The sequence below is a fragment of the Dendronephthya gigantea genome, unplaced genomic scaffold, assembly GCF_004324835.1.
Source record: "Dendronephthya gigantea isolate DGI-Jeju-01 unplaced genomic scaffold, DenGig_1.0 000093F, whole genome shotgun sequence".
Classification (NCBI taxonomy): Eukaryota; Metazoa; Cnidaria; class Anthozoa; order Malacalcyonacea; family Nephtheidae; genus Dendronephthya; species Dendronephthya gigantea.
Genome location: NW_021163103.1, coordinates 576,134 through 588,056, shown reverse-complemented (window position 1 = coordinate 588,056; position 11,923 = coordinate 576,134). Strand labels below are relative to the sequence as shown.

Below are 11,923 nucleotides of genomic sequence, written 5' to 3'. Positions count from 1 at the left end.
CAATCTGCTCAGAACTTAACACACAATACATGTTGCCATGAAAATAGAAATGGACACAGTTTTTGTCAAAATCTCAAGAAACACTCTTCGTTTTGATGCGTCAGACGTCTCTTGTAATATGATATGCTCCGTGCAGATGAAATATGAGGCTCACAATTGATAAATTTTGTTAAATTATAATATTACATCTCATATGCAAACTCAATAAAGACTTGGGATTTAAAAATGGACTAAATTTGTTAAAATTTTAATATCATTAGCACTCAATTTAATAAATAAAGATAAAAATATTATTTATTATCGTAAACAGTCTCTATCTACCACTGTGGTTCATCTCTTTTCTCATGCGGTTATCATTTCATTTCCTCATCCAATGACGAGACGACGATAAGTTCCCGACCAAATCTAAACATAGAGAGTTTAAAAGACGCGAGTCATGGCCAGGAAATTAGATTGAAGCACAGCACATATACTCAGACATGTTTTTGTTTGGGTTAATGCAAAATTGTTCTTTTTTATGTGTTTTTTTTTTAAACATCGGTCTAACTGGACAGCAGTTGTTTGTAAAGACTATGGCTACTCAAGTTCCTTTCATTACTGTTTTTATCACGGCTGTCAAAGACAAGATATGATAGTCAAAATGTTATCATCATCCACGTCGCTTGTATGATTTCATCTGAGGCTATCTACAATTCTGCAAATCCTTACTTTTGAAAGGAGGTTTGAATTTCATCAACTTTTGAAGGATGGCAACAAACAGCACAGTTGGATTGCGCCACCGAGAAAAGTTTAGTGAAATATTTCTTTCCAACACGTCTCAAATCTTCCAATGAAACTTTAGAAATCTTTTCTAACAAAAGTCTAAAACAAAAATATTCTTAGTTTATAATTGTGGCTTGGAAGAGTATTAATCTCTGGGAGCTAAATGTAATATAAATAAACATGCAACAGTACTTATTAAAGTCTTTTCCAACATTTCTTAACCCTGACAACAGATTCTAAGAAAAAAACAAAAGTTTTATTACAGGGCAATTTATATCCGTAATTTATTAAAACCGCGTTCAGTTTAGTGACAATTCTAAACTGTTCTTCCTGCATGCATGGAGTTCCAGTAAGGATCATCTCTCATTGATCCAAGAGGAAACTTAAGGTTCTAAACTAAACTAATTTTATTTATACCGGATAACCCTATCAGTTCTAAACTGTTCTTTTAGCAGGTCAAGCAAGAATAGTGCATTTTTTATCCAGTGTTAGCTACTACTGTACTACAGGAAGAACAGCCTATACTCGCTTTCTCCAAGTAGTAGATGGAACAGGCAACTAAAAGATACGATAAGAAGACTTCAATTACCTCGAACGCAGCGTCACCGACTGACTCTTCTTGGCCAATGATTTCAAAAATAACACTGCTGATCGCAGACTCCAACTGGACCGCTTCAAATGGGACCTTTCCAGACAAGTAATCACTCTGAATAAACAAGAGTTGATAGAATTGTGGCTTAGCTACAATCTTCTTATAGTTTAATCACATGTTATCGCGAACAAACAAGATTTCAAAAATGTTCTCCATCATTTAGTCTACTTCTAATTTAATTTCTAACCATTATTTCATCAGCTTTCTCGTATGCTTTGGCAAGATGACTTGCTTTAAATAAGATGAAGTATATCAATCCTTGTCCTGGGTCACAAAACATGCTAAAAAAGATACAAAACCGTCCTTAATTTACTCTTGAAACTTAGTATCCATTTTCCTACCTGTAATGATAATGATATTAATCCATTTTCTTACCTGTAATGATAATGATATTAATCCATTTTCTTACCTGTAATGGTACGATAAACCTAAGCCACGAATTTGACGCCACATAGGACCCTATAAACACATGCAACATGATTGACAGTGTTATTGCCAAAAAACTAATAGAGGTTTCTAAAATACACAATTTTTTTCAAATTTACCTCCAAAGCAATCAAGCACTCCATAAAAACCATGATAGGAGCGAAATCAGGATGAGTAAAACTGTGAATACCAGGACAGCATTGAATAAGGAAAGAAGACTCCACTGAACCAACTCCGATAATCTTACTTTGGATATCATCTTGTCGTAGATAAACACTCACGTGCTGTAGATCTACCATTCTTAACAGAAGATGTTTGTCAAAGATTAGGCTGGTATTAGGGTTAATATTAAGATGCTTGTAATCACAAGTTTATTTAGCGATAGTCAGTTTTAGACTTGTCTTTTCCTGTCGATGTTTTAAATAAACGTGGCGTTCACGAGAAAGAGTATAATACGAAAATAATCTTTCAACAAATCATTTGTCAATCAACGAATGATAACTTTTCTATACTTACTGTTTAGCAGCGGCCGCAGGTATTCCTGGGATAAAATTACTTTCCCAAATGTTGTGGGCATTCGCTGGAAGGTTGTTGACATTCGTGGTCACGTGAACACGTAAATTCTTGTGATCGGTCAGCTTTTCACGCAGGTTGGACAAATCAGAGATGATCTATAGACAGGTGATATACAGGAATAAATAATAACAGGAATAAATAATAATGATCACAATTGATGATCACAGTTGATGATCACAGTTGATGATCACAGTTGATGATCACAGTTGATGATCACAGTTGATGATCACAGTTGATGATCACAGTTGATGATCACAGTTGATGATCACAGTTGATGATCATCTGTTGAACAATGAATGAAACCAACCAACACGTGGTCAATAAATACACGCGAGAATGAATCAAATTAACCAATATATCAATAACACCATAATAAATATTGTACAATGTATGTACTCAGGCAAATAAATATTGTGGTGACGCTACTTTAAGTTAGCAACAGGAAAAGCTGAGAAATGAACTTCGTTGGTTTAATTTCCACCGTGACCAGCTAATTTTTCAAATTGTCTGCTTAGTCACCGCACCATCACTAACAATGAACTATTCCATACCAAACACAATACCATTTGACATACCTTATCAGGATTGTTTTTTACTTCTTTCAATATTTTATTCAAAAATTGTTGTTGATGGATGAAGTTGCAGGATCGGTATGGACTTTCTAAACATAGTACGTTAAATATTGTAATCAGAAAACAGTTTGCAGGCTATTTTCTTCCTATTCCTTTTACAACTGCGGTTAACAAAATTGCGAGTTATCAACTCGCCCACGTGAGTATTTCAAATGAAATTGAAAATAACTCACATCAGGTCTAGTTCCTTGTCAAAGTTAGATTTGAAAGACACTCACCAGAGGAAAATGTGTTGTCTTTAATCAAAGCATTCACAATAGTGCGACCCTGCCGTTTCATTCTAAAAGAATTTAGAGAAATTGTCAAGCACATCCCTTTAAAATCAACGGATTTCTTCCGTGGTATTAACACCAAGGCGATAAAGAAAAGAGCTCGTTCACTTACTGAGTTACTTCTTTAATCATCTTTTTAGCGACGACCTTAATTCTTTCAACAGTAAACTGCACATTGTACAATAAATCACGAAGTAGCTCAATAGCCACACTATACTTTTCCGTTTCAATCTAAATAATGCAAGTATACGACATTTTAAGATGATGGTGGAGGATTTGTAGAGTCTGCACTAATAACACACCTTCATCAGATGATAGTCTAAACACGCAGATTAGATAACGAATGTGAGTTTAATACCTTAAATCTGAGAACGGCAAGTTGTGGAAACTTTCCAGGTGAGAATCTTCTGCCATTGAGTCCGAGAGAAGTGCCATAATCTAGCGTGTCTTGTGTAAGTTGGGCAACAATATCCTCGTGTGATATCACCACTACATAACAATGACAACATGGAAGTGATATGAAGTTTTAAAAACCCCGCAACAAATCGTTTTTTAGGATCCTTTCTTATTTAAGGCACAGCTGCATATCACAAAAACCGAATTCAATATTTGTTTTATTATACATTTGAAGAATATTAAACATAGTATCAACGAATGAAAAACCTTATTTAATATCAAAAGCTCACTTGCAGATAACTCAGTTATCTGCTAGCAAATAACTGAATTTTGCGTGATTGCGCGATTTATCTGTCAACTATTAGCCAATCAAATTGCTTTTACTACTATAATGTATAATAAAAATGATTATTAGTTAGCAACTAACCTCCATTTCTTAGGACAGGTGATTCCAGTATTACTGCAATATATAGACTGAGGTAGTCTTTAAGATCATCAGGAAGAACACTAGTATCAAGAAGGACAGTTATCTAGAAACAAACAAATGAAAAAGTGGGGTGATCGACGAGGCTAACTAACACGCTGCCTTTTCTCAGAGCTCTTGTCGTTGGGTGTGACAAAAGTTAAGTCACAGGAAGTTATCAGTCTTTTCTACCATACTTAGGTTGATAAAATGTCACAAAAACTCACCTCAATAAACAAAGAAGAAATATGATCCAACTGGAATGAATATGGTATATTGTTGACTGGAAATTTTGAGATGATGACGTCATCAGATATATTCCCGAGATTACTTGCGGTCTTCACATCATGAAAGTTGATACTTGAGATGGAGGGTATAGGAAGACTACTGACCAACTCTGATGGCGGCTCAATCTTTAAAGAGAAAACAATGATCAAGTTTCACTTATATCTCAAGATTATGAAGTTGTAATGCTGAAGGTTTTCTAAAGGTATTCTGATTTTCTTAAACAATTTAGAACTGATAGATAATCCATTTTCGGCTATAGCGATTCTTCTAGGAAGAACAGTTTAGCTAAAGTATAAAGTTAGTTAGGTTTAGGTTTCCTCCTGTAGTAACACTGGATCATAAGAGATGATCCTTATTGGATCTCTAGGAAGAACAGTTTAGAACTGATAGAGCTATCCAGTATAAATAAAGTTAGTTTAGTTTAGATTTCCTCCTCTAGTAACACTGGAGTTTATACTCCAGACGGCCATTCAAGGGACTGTAAAAGTTGGTGAACCAAAACTTTTCTTATTACTTAAGAAATGAAACCTTACCCCGTTCTCCTTGTTTGCTCTTTCTAATCTTTCCCCTCGTTCTTTTAAACCATTAGGCCCCAGCCTCTCCTGCTGTTGTTTTACACGGTCTTCCTCTATTTTCGACATCTCCGCCATTAACTTTTGACTTGGCTCACCAATGACCTGTGATAAACGTTGATCTTCATCGTCATGTCTCATACGAGGTGTGCAAGAAATATTTTGCCAGTTTTAATAAACGAAACCTTTCATTTATAGCAATATATAAATACACGTACGGTTATGGACGTTGCATTAACAAAGTATTTGTCTAAAAACTTAATCCAAAAATCTTGAGATTGCTGAGCCAAGTCCTTCAAGTGGCGTATTGTATCAACTTTATCTAAAAGCTGAAATGAAAAGAGAGAAAGAGATTCGACTCCTTAAAATATTTCCTTACTCTGATAGCGAATTTAAGGTTAACCAGTATCGTCAGTGGATGAAAATTCTTAGTGAAACAAGAATCCAGACAAAATCCAGTGTTGGAAAGAATAAAATGATGTAAAGAAGAAGGAATCAAACCTGGTTTGGTTGAGTGGAATATAAGAAATCTCCGATACAGAAGCCAGCAAAACTCTCGTGTGGTTTATCCTCAATCTAGGACAAACAAACCTTGGTCAAAAAATTTTTAGAAAAATAATTAAAGATACTGAACATAATCTTTATGAACTCTTGCCAGATAAGAAACAAAGAACATTAAGGGGACAGAATCACGACTACATCCTCCCCCAAGGTAAAACAGAAAGGTTTAAACGATGCTTTGTAAATAGATGCCTTTTTAATAGTTTTTAAACACGGTTGATATAAACTTGTAATTTTTTAATCTATGGAATCATGTTAATATACATAAATATCGTATTATTATCCATGTAAAGTCACACGTTTGTTGTGGCTAAATTTCCAATAAAGACCTCACATACATACAAAACTCAAATTCATCGAATAATCGCGAATAATCAAAAGAATTTAAACACAAAGCGCAAGTGCAGAACGTGTTTTTAAAAACGCTGGTTTCTTCAAATACCTTGTCCATAGCATCCAAGATCTCTCGATGGATAACTGCAGACATTCTTTTCATATCCAATTCAACTTTTCCTTTAACTATATCCTGAATTGCCTCAGTTATCCTGCAATCATTCACTGAATTATTTCGACGTTTAGTGATAGGATAGTAGATATAAACAGAATATTTACCTTGGTATAACATCATCTAGTTTTTCCGTAGGAACATTCTCAGCTGTGATATAAAGACATCCTTCGGAGTTTTCAATGAAATCAAAACTAACCTATAAAGACATAGACTTAGGTTAAAATTATTCAGTAACAAGAAAAACAAGAAGAAGCATTTAGACTGATATATTGGAATAGGATATCTCTGCATGAGTTGACAGTACAGTACAATATCCAAGGATTGCAGTGAGGTAAAGATCTCGTTCAACTTACATCGCTACAATAAGGTTCAGGACATTCCACTAAGATTTGTTGCAGTGTGGCAACAGGAGAGTCTGTAAGATATGTCATAATGACTTTTATTGCCTCAATAGAATAATCATCAGTTGCCTTAGGCCCTCTGTAGCCAATGAGCGCCTGGCCAGTTTCTTCATCATCGGAAGGAAATTGAATTTTCGTTATCTTTGATTCCGGTAAATTTGGGACTGGACTTTGCCAGGGTCTCACATGAGTTGGACGTTTATCCTGAAATGACACAACTTGCAATTGACTCATTCTCATTTTTCTATTTGGAGCGTTTGAAGGGATTGCGACTCTATCAAACTTAACCTTGAAGACTGCATTATACCAACGAACGACGTTTCATTTCCTCTAAAGTGCGACATAGTAGTGACACGACAGTCGCAAATTTAAATATTTGACTGTAAAATATTTTGACTAACGTTAGAAAGTATTTTTTCTTCGAATGATTTCATCCTCTCAAAAACATCTTCAGGTTTTACTTGTCCAGTGATCAACAAACACAAGTTTTCAGGACGATAGAATTGATGATGATAATCACACACCTTATAATGAAATAATCACAAAAATATACAATCAAAGTTCGCTTTTCAACAAAAGATCTAGAAGTATAATATCTTATTAACTATTAAATTCACACAGACTCTCGATTTCTCTGTACAGACTGTGCTATATAAATCTGCAGCATATTGCGGTGAGTATAGTAACAAGTTACCATTTAAGTTGACGATTAGGATCTAGATCTTCGTAAAAGTTTCCCTCTTAATGCTCGTGGCAACATTTAATAAAATCTCATGAAACTCTGGATAAAATTTCTGTTGATAAAATCCCACGTTTTACATGTGGTTTCATTAAATGAAAAGTTTTAGGTTTCATTAAAAGAAAAGTTTTAGGTTTCATTAAAAGAAAAGTTTTAGGTTTCATTAAAAGAAAAGTTTTAGGTTTCATTAGAAGAAAAGTTTTAGGTTTCATTAAAAGAAAAGTTTTAGGTTTCATTAAAAGAAAAGTTTTAGGTTTCATTAGAAGAAAAGTTTTAGGTTTCATTAGAAGAAAAGTTTTAGGTTTCATTAGAAGAAAAGTTTTAGGTTTCATTAAAAGAAAAGTTTTAGGTTTCATTAAAAGAGAATGTGCACAGTGTGGTGTATAATACCTTTTTGTGGCTACAAGAAGTTCGTAGATTTTCCATTATTCCACCAGTTTCCGACTAAAAATAGTTAAAAAGCTGTAATAAGATTGTAAGACTGATCTTAGCAATCCAAAGTAAGTGTCATGCAACTATCAGATTTCCATGTTTTTTCAGGTTAATTTGCAAACAGGCCTTGAATTATTTCTATTCATACTTCATAGGCAGCCCAGACTTTGACTTAAGCGTGTGACACTCTCGCTTGTGTTCTTATCAGACCATCAGAAATCAACCACAATCCCTCACCTTGTACCCACAGATTCCGGGATACATATTTCTAAGAAACGTAAGATGCGTTCGACTTTCTCCTGTATTTTCTCTGGCCTGCATTTCAGAATAAACAACACCAGCATCTTCCCCCTCACCATTGATATGATGAACTTCAGTTAGATAGGCTGATTCCTACAATAACACATAGGTCAACATTCAGAAATTATATCATATTTTGCAAAATCATGGGTGATGACAGTGAAAACTCAAGGGCAAGGGGCCAGGGGTGCACCCCCCTGGTAAAATTTTGGGCTTCTCCTGAGAAGATGAAGTGAACTATTGTTATGCTGTTAATAATGCAAAAAATAGCATATATGTGTTCTTGTGATCTTGCCCATCCAAGTCACGCTGCCAGCCTGGCTCCACCTAGGTTCTTGCATGATGCCTCCCCTTCCTCCAAATCCTGGCTATGCCTCTAAGTACTTTCTGGAATTGTTCGCAGAGTAGATATCTTTTGTTGGTTAAGTGAGATGTGGGATCGATGAATCAAAACAAACAAAATTATGATTGGTTAATATTGCAGTAGGCATGTAGTATTTACCGTTAATGTAGGGTACAGAATATGATCAAGGTATATTGGTAAAAGATTTAAGAATCCTTCACTGCCAGCTGTTGTCATTGTGTAGCAAGTGTGGTCCGTGTCTGTCCAAGCATTTGTTCCTTGTGCCAAACATCGGTTTGCAAAAAGATCTAGTAAACCCTATACAAAATACAAAATATACATTTCATATTTAATGAGTTTGTCTTAACATTATAACCTAGAGATCAATATCACTTTGCCTTTAATATTGTGACAATTAATTGTTGGAAAAATCCATTCAACCAATTGTGTTAATAGTTCATCAAAATAGGTCATCATTGACTTACTAATTGTGGTTTTTATACTATTTTAAATATTTGCAGGTTATACCCTATATTGCAGGTATATTGGCATTTGCAAAGGACAATTAGAAAAACGAACTGGAAGGGAACTCCTAGATGATAAATACTATGCACCCAAATGGACAGTTCACCACAGTGTAAAATGCGACCAACATTTACATATATAGTTTCATACTGTACCTTGTACGGATAATTTTCACTGCCCATAAACACCAAATGTTCCAATGTGTGTGGCAGACCATCATCATCATGTGCCTCAGTTGCTAGATTATAATACCCAGGTCTTAGTGCATAATCCAATTTATTATAATATTTTACAATACTTACGATAAATTATATACTACAAAATCTAGTTTTCATTTAATATTGCAACTAATTGAAACTCTCAAATATAGAAACTTCAATTCCTGAGCACCAAAAATAGCGAAGCAGACACATTGCATGTCTTCACAACATTTTATGAACTTACATGAAACATCATATTATAAAATTTTAATAGAATAAATGTACAAATATTACGAACAAGTTGCATCAACAAATTTAAACAAAGGACTTTAGAGCAAAATGCATGACCTTATTTTATAGCTTTACCTAAGGTAAAAAATCCATTAACAAGCGGTCCAGGTACGTCAACAAAACACAGAGTAACTCCAGTCCTCTTTGACTTATATTTCTCAACTTGTAAACTTTTTAAAAACCGAAAAGAACATAGTTTTTCAAAATGATCCGCCATGGTTTTCAATAAAAGGAATTTTTCCTCCAAGATTTCTGAAAACTGGAAACACGGTACCTCCTGAAAATCACTCCTGATTCCTCTTCTTCTCATAGAGATCAGTGGAGTAAGCGAATAATACAAGATGGCGGATGTACGAGGTGGTTTTAACTTTGAAAATTGTAGAAGGTAAAATCACCTTTATTGAAAGATGTATGACTATAAGAAACATGTCATTAATAAGCCTTATTATCTTAGGAATGCGTTGCTAGAAAAATCTGGGCTTAAAAGGCCGACTGCAATGAAAACTGGTACAACGATTTGTGGTATTGTTTTTAAAGTGAGTTGATGAGTTTGGGCAAAACTTTCACAGAATTTATTGAAGAATTTATTATAGAAAACTCACCACCGTATTTATTTCAGGATGGGGTAATTCTGGGTGCAGATACAAGAGCTACCGAGGTTTGAAAATCAAACTATGTTATATGTTCTGCTTCTGTTTTAACTTTTAAAATGAGGTTTCTCATATCTCACATCTTCTATCATTTACCTCTAATTTGTTTAGTAGTATTAGATCAACGCTATTTTCGTAACATTTCTTATTGTAGGATACTATTGTTGCAGACAAGAACTGTGCAAAAATCCATTATATAGCTCCCAATATGTAGTATGTATTTTTCAGTTATTTTTGCCTGATTGAAGTTATTTCATGTGCTATAAAGTATATAAAAACAAATTAATTTCAGCTGTTGTGGTGCTGGGACAGCAGCAGATACTGAGTATGTCACCAATCTTACATCAGCAAATTTGGAGCTCCAAAGTCTTAACACAGGACGACAAGTGAGAATTAAACTGAGGAATCTAATAGTTATTAGTAATAGATTGAAGAAAACGTACCCGATACCTGAAAAAATTCTTCATTTTATTTAGGCACCAGTCGTTTCTGCTTGTAGAATGTTGAAGCAATTGTTATATCAGTAAGTTTAAGCCAGTTATAGGACCTCAAATTTGTTATCTTAGTAAAATGCATTCATTAACAACCTCTGATTTTCCTACAGCTATCATGGTGGTATTAGTGCTGCACTTGTTCTTGGTGGTGTAGATTATACTGGACCGCATCTTTATACCATCCATCCACATGGCAGTACTGATAAATTGCCTTTTGTTACAATGGGTAAGATCATGAAGTCTAGATTGATGGGCTAAAAGATATCCTTGGAAACTTACAGTATAAATTGTATGTTTTATCCAGGATCAGGATCACTGGCAGCAATGGCAGTATTTGAGTCAAGGTACAAGCCTAATATGGAGGTAATTGGATCAACAACTCAGAAAATAACATTCTATAAATTGTTGATCATAACAATAAACTGTTTGTAATATTTTCCAGAATAACAGGATTTTAAAATTTGTTTTGTTGCAGTTGGATGAAGGAAAAGCTTTAGTTCGAGATGCAATTGCTGCTGGGATATTTAATGACTTGGTATGTACTGGGGAAATATTTAGTTGGCAATGTTCTAATTGTTTCTAATGCATAGCTGCAAGGCTAAGAAAGCAGGTTGATAAAACCTGCTCAAAATGTTTGTGGAAAATAGTTAGAATACACATGGCTTAAAGTTTTTTCAATCTTAATATGAAAATAACTGTTTTATTTTGTTAACAGGGTTCAGGAAGCAACATTGATATCTGTGTTATTACCAGAGAAGGTGTCCAATACCTACGACCATATGATGTTGCCAATCAGAAGGGAGTTCGTCAAGGACAATACAAGTATCGACGAGGAACAACAGGTATCTTTACCTTTGTTGCCACTTGCCACCCTATGACAACACTCTTTCCTGAGCTTAGCTATATAATTATATAAACATGGCTCATTACAAAATTCATATTGGAAATTTGGGTACAAAAAAATGCCCGGCGAATCATGTTAGAAAAATATATTCACTGCGAATCATGTTAAAAATATATATATTTACTGATATTTTATTTTTCTCCAAGCAATCCTTAGCAAGGAAGTGAAGCCTATAAAATGGGACATAGTCCAGACAGAAGTTACCTCAACTGGAGGAGAAGCTATGGAGACATGACAAGAAAGACTATTTTGTTTTTGATGACTTTAAACCATATTCTTTATATTATAATAGCATTAATTAAATCAAACTTGTCTCAACGTTTTAACCAATGAATTAGCTTTCAAGGCATTTGACAGTATTGAGTGTCCAAGAGTTAACCAATACAGTGTAGATGGATAAATCAAAGGAAAAACTAGCTAGTTGTTCTGGTGTGGCTAATGTTTCTTGGAATAAAAGTTTGGGCCAGAAATTTTGCGTGTGAGTCATTGAGCATCTTTTGAATTCAATCAGATGTATCAATGTTTTCTATTTGTTC

General features: G+C 34.4%; 2 protein-coding genes across 2 annotated transcripts; one reads left to right on the top strand and one right to left on the bottom strand.

Moving 5' to 3' along the window:
• Positions 1 to 313: 313 nt before the first annotated feature.
• On the bottom strand, positions 314 to 9,558 carry LOC114533595 (uncharacterized protein C05D11.1-like). The gene is made up of 26 exons (XM_028555138.1): positions 9,415 to 9,558; positions 9,004 to 9,086; positions 8,483 to 8,641; positions 7,918 to 8,073; positions 7,639 to 7,692; positions 6,911 to 7,033; positions 6,462 to 6,713; positions 6,213 to 6,304; positions 6,043 to 6,145; positions 5,541 to 5,615; positions 5,258 to 5,368; positions 5,001 to 5,144; positions 4,407 to 4,592; positions 4,144 to 4,246; positions 3,679 to 3,809; positions 3,433 to 3,551; positions 3,267 to 3,328; positions 2,992 to 3,077; positions 2,357 to 2,511; positions 1,960 to 2,140; positions 1,824 to 1,873; positions 1,602 to 1,695; positions 1,352 to 1,468; positions 955 to 998; positions 709 to 861; positions 314 to 405 (listed from the first exon to the last, which is right to left on the bottom strand). The coding sequence occupies exons 1-26, from the start codon at positions 9,554 to 9,556 to the stop codon at positions 354 to 356; spliced, it is 3,027 nt and encodes a 1,008-aa protein (XP_028410939.1). The 5' UTR covers positions 9,557 to 9,558; the 3' UTR covers positions 314 to 353.
• Positions 9,559 to 9,688: 130 nt separating this feature from the next.
• LOC114533618 (proteasome subunit beta type-7-like) lies at positions 9,689 to 11,899 on the top strand. The gene is made up of 11 exons (XM_028555183.1): positions 9,689 to 9,724; positions 9,794 to 9,875; positions 9,959 to 9,997; positions 10,144 to 10,202; positions 10,282 to 10,375; positions 10,466 to 10,512; positions 10,594 to 10,709; positions 10,788 to 10,846; positions 10,959 to 11,018; positions 11,199 to 11,325; positions 11,534 to 11,899. Exons 2-11 carry the CDS (start codon positions 9,837 to 9,839, stop codon positions 11,620 to 11,622), a joined length of 729 nt encoding a protein of 242 aa, XP_028410984.1. The 5' UTR covers positions 9,689 to 9,724; positions 9,794 to 9,836; the 3' UTR covers positions 11,623 to 11,899.
• Positions 11,900 to 11,923: the final 24 nt, after the last annotated feature.

Coding starts and splice junctions, on each gene's coding strand:
- LOC114533595 (XM_028555138.1), bottom strand. CDS start 9,556: ATGGCGGATCATTTTGAAAAACTATGTTCTTTTCGGTTTTTAAAAAGT. Junction 7,693..7,917: donor CCGGAATCTGTGGGTACAAG/GTGAGGGATTGT, acceptor AACTATTTTTAG/TCGGAAACTGGTGGAATAAT. Junction 1,469..1,601: donor AGAAAGCTGATGAAATAATG/GTTAGAAATTAA, acceptor TTGTTTATTCAG/AGTGATTACTTGTCTGGAAA.
- LOC114533618 (XM_028555183.1), top strand. CDS start 9,837: ATGAAAACTGGTACAACGATTTGTGGTATTGTTTTTAAA. Junction 10,203..10,281: donor TATATAGCTCCCAATATGTA/GTATGTATTTTT, acceptor AATTAATTTCAG/CTGTTGTGGTGCTGGGACAG. Junction 10,847..10,958: donor GGTACAAGCCTAATATGGAG/GTAATTGGATCA, acceptor GTTTTGTTGCAG/TTGGATGAAGGAAAAGCTTT.